The following is a 2,588-nucleotide window of genomic DNA, read 5'->3' as shown; positions in this document are numbered from 1 at the left end:
GTCAACAGCTGAGACGTCTTGGACCAGGAAGACTGTTGTGAAGTGAGTCTACTCCACGGTAACGCCCGCCAGCCATTCTGCTCGACTGACGAGAAACACTGTGCAGGAGCTGGGTTGGCAAGTCATTCCGCGCCCACCTTATTCACCTGATCTTCCACCTCAGATTTTAACCTTTCCCGTTCTCTATCGAACAACTTTAAAGGAACTTTCTTTTCGGATGAAAATGACCAACGAACATGGCTTGACGAGCTATACGATTGAAAACCACATGATTTCTAAAGTGGTGGAATCGAAAAACCAGCGCAGCCTTGGAAAACTGTTGTAATTACTGAAGAAGAATATATTGTTGATGACTAGAGTCTCTGTTATGTGTACCTGTTGTGTTTATTAAACTTATGGAGAAAATCTACGAACATATGCAGCTACCAAATACATAGCCTGAAATTATTTAGTCTATAAATCCTGACGGGCTATTGTATCTTGAACCACTTTAAACATGTAACGTAGATTTAGGTGTAATAGATAAGTGACGATATGGTCTAGAGCAACATTTCGAGGTAACGCCTCCAACCCCCCCCTTCCTCCAACCCTTCCCCATGACGCACCATTGACAAATCGAATCTATAACGCTCCTTTATTTTTTGCCGTCTTTACGCTTTTTTCAGTTACAGTAACACAATTGTAAAGTTTCATCTTCCGGCAGATGTAAGTCATTTTTGTTTCAATAGTAAGAAGTTGTGGGTGAAGAAAGTAGTATGTGACACCTAAATATGTGGTCCGCCTCCGAGGTGGACACTCCTCGAGATCTTCACCGTGAACGAATTGGGTCGGTTTGCTAAATGAAAAATTATGTCTCTCTGTAATTCTTCAAAGATACGATATTTCTACGATATTTCATCTGTGTCTCCGATTTTGCGTGGCCCACATTGGGCTTCTACACGACGCCATGAATACATATATAATTTCATATTATCATTTCATACGTCTGATCTCTTCACTGACCGCCAACGTAGCTGAGTGGAACAGCACGCCAGCTTGCCATGCCGGAGGGCCCGGGTTCGATTCCCGTCTGGGTTGGAGATTTCCTCCGCTCAGGGACTGGATGTTTGTGCACCCATCACCCACCCGTCAGCCACTCGTCAGCCACCCGTCACCCATCAATCACCCGTCACCCATCACCCATCCATCCACCACCCATCCAACATCCATCCACCACCCATCCAACATCCATCCACCACCCATCCAACATCCATCCACCATCCACCCACCACCCATCCACCACCCATCCAACACCCATCCACCACCCATCCAACACCCATCCACCACCCATCCAACATCCATCCACCACCCATCCAACATCCATCCACCACCCATCCAACATCCATCCACCACCCATCCAACATCCATCCACCACCCATCCAACATCCATCCACCACCCATCCAACATCCATCCATCACCCATCATCCATCCATCACCCATCACTCATACATCAGCCATCACTCATCCATCAGCCATCACTCATCCATCAGCCATCACTCATCCATCAGCCATCACTCATCCATCAGCCATCACTCATCCATCACCCATCACTCATCCATCACCCATCACTCATCCATCACCCATCACTCATCCATCACCCATCACTCATCCATCACCCATCACTCATCCATCACCCATCACTCATCCATCACCCATCACTCATCCATCACCCATCACTCATCCATCACCCATCACTCATCCATCACCCATCACTCATCCATCACCCATCACTCATCCATCACCCATCACTCATCCATCACCCATCACTCATCCATCACCCATCACTCATCCATCACCCATCACTCATCCATCACCCATCATCCATCCATCACCCATCATCCATCCATCACCCATCATCCATCCATCATCCATCCATGACCCATCATCCATCCATGACCCATCATCCATCCATGACCCATCATCCATCCATGACCCATCATCCATCCATGACCCATCATCCATCTATGACCCATCATCCATCCATGACCCATCATCCATCCATGACCCATCATCCATCCATGACCCATCATCCATCCATCACCATCACCCATCATCATCATCCTGATCGATGTGCAAGTCACCAAAGTGTCGTCGCCTCAAAAGACCTGCAGCAGGGGGTCAGGTCTACCCACCGGAAGGCCCTCGCCACACGACACTCCAATTCATCTCTTCGCTTTCCTCCGCATGACTGGCTAATCGAGCGTTTTCTGGTGTACGTCCGAATTGTCGATTCCATTTTCTGCCCGACAGCCAGGCAAAGCGACCAAAACGTGTGGTTCAGGTGCTGTGCTGTGCTTTTATATGTACTGTGTGGCACTGAGCCGAAGTACCTTTGAGTCTTTCGTTTGAGGTTGTACACAAGTGACCCACCAAATATGAGCCGAATGTGTTGGCTGTGTCTGAAGCTTTGTCCTGGTTACTGAGCCAAAGTTGTCTAATATTTTATAAATAATAATAGTGTACTATAATTATGGATTGCTGGAAGAAAAGGTAACACGCTTAAGCATACAGTCAGTTTATTGGCAGATGAGATGACAGGTAGGTGATC

General features: G+C 47.4%; 1 protein-coding gene across 1 annotated transcript; it reads left to right on the top strand.

Moving 5' to 3' along the window:
• Positions 1 to 770: 770 nt before the first annotated feature.
• Positions 771 to 2,105, top strand: LOC126424724 (uncharacterized histidine-rich protein DDB_G0274557-like). Its single transcript, XM_050087444.1, has 2 exons — positions 771 to 826; positions 1,133 to 2,105. Exons 1-2 carry the CDS (start codon positions 771 to 773, stop codon positions 2,103 to 2,105), a joined length of 1,029 nt encoding a protein of 342 aa, XP_049943401.1.
• The last annotated feature ends 483 nt before the right edge of the window (positions 2,106 to 2,588 follow it).

This window comes from Schistocerca serialis, chromosome 10 (assembly GCF_023864345.2).
Source record: "Schistocerca serialis cubense isolate TAMUIC-IGC-003099 chromosome 10, iqSchSeri2.2, whole genome shotgun sequence".
NCBI lineage: Eukaryota > Metazoa > Arthropoda > Insecta > Orthoptera > Acrididae > Schistocerca > Schistocerca serialis.
The sequence above is the reverse complement of the archived record's forward strand: the minus strand, read 5'-3'. Positions and strand labels throughout refer to the sequence as shown.

Coding starts and splice junctions, on each gene's coding strand:
- LOC126424724 (XM_050087444.1), top strand. CDS start 771: ATGTGGTCCGCCTCCGAGGTGGACACTCCTCGAGATCTTCACCGTGAA. Junction 827..1,132: donor CTTCACCGTGAACGAATTGG/GTCGGTTTGCTA, acceptor CCCACCCGTCAG/CCACTCGTCAGCCACCCGTC.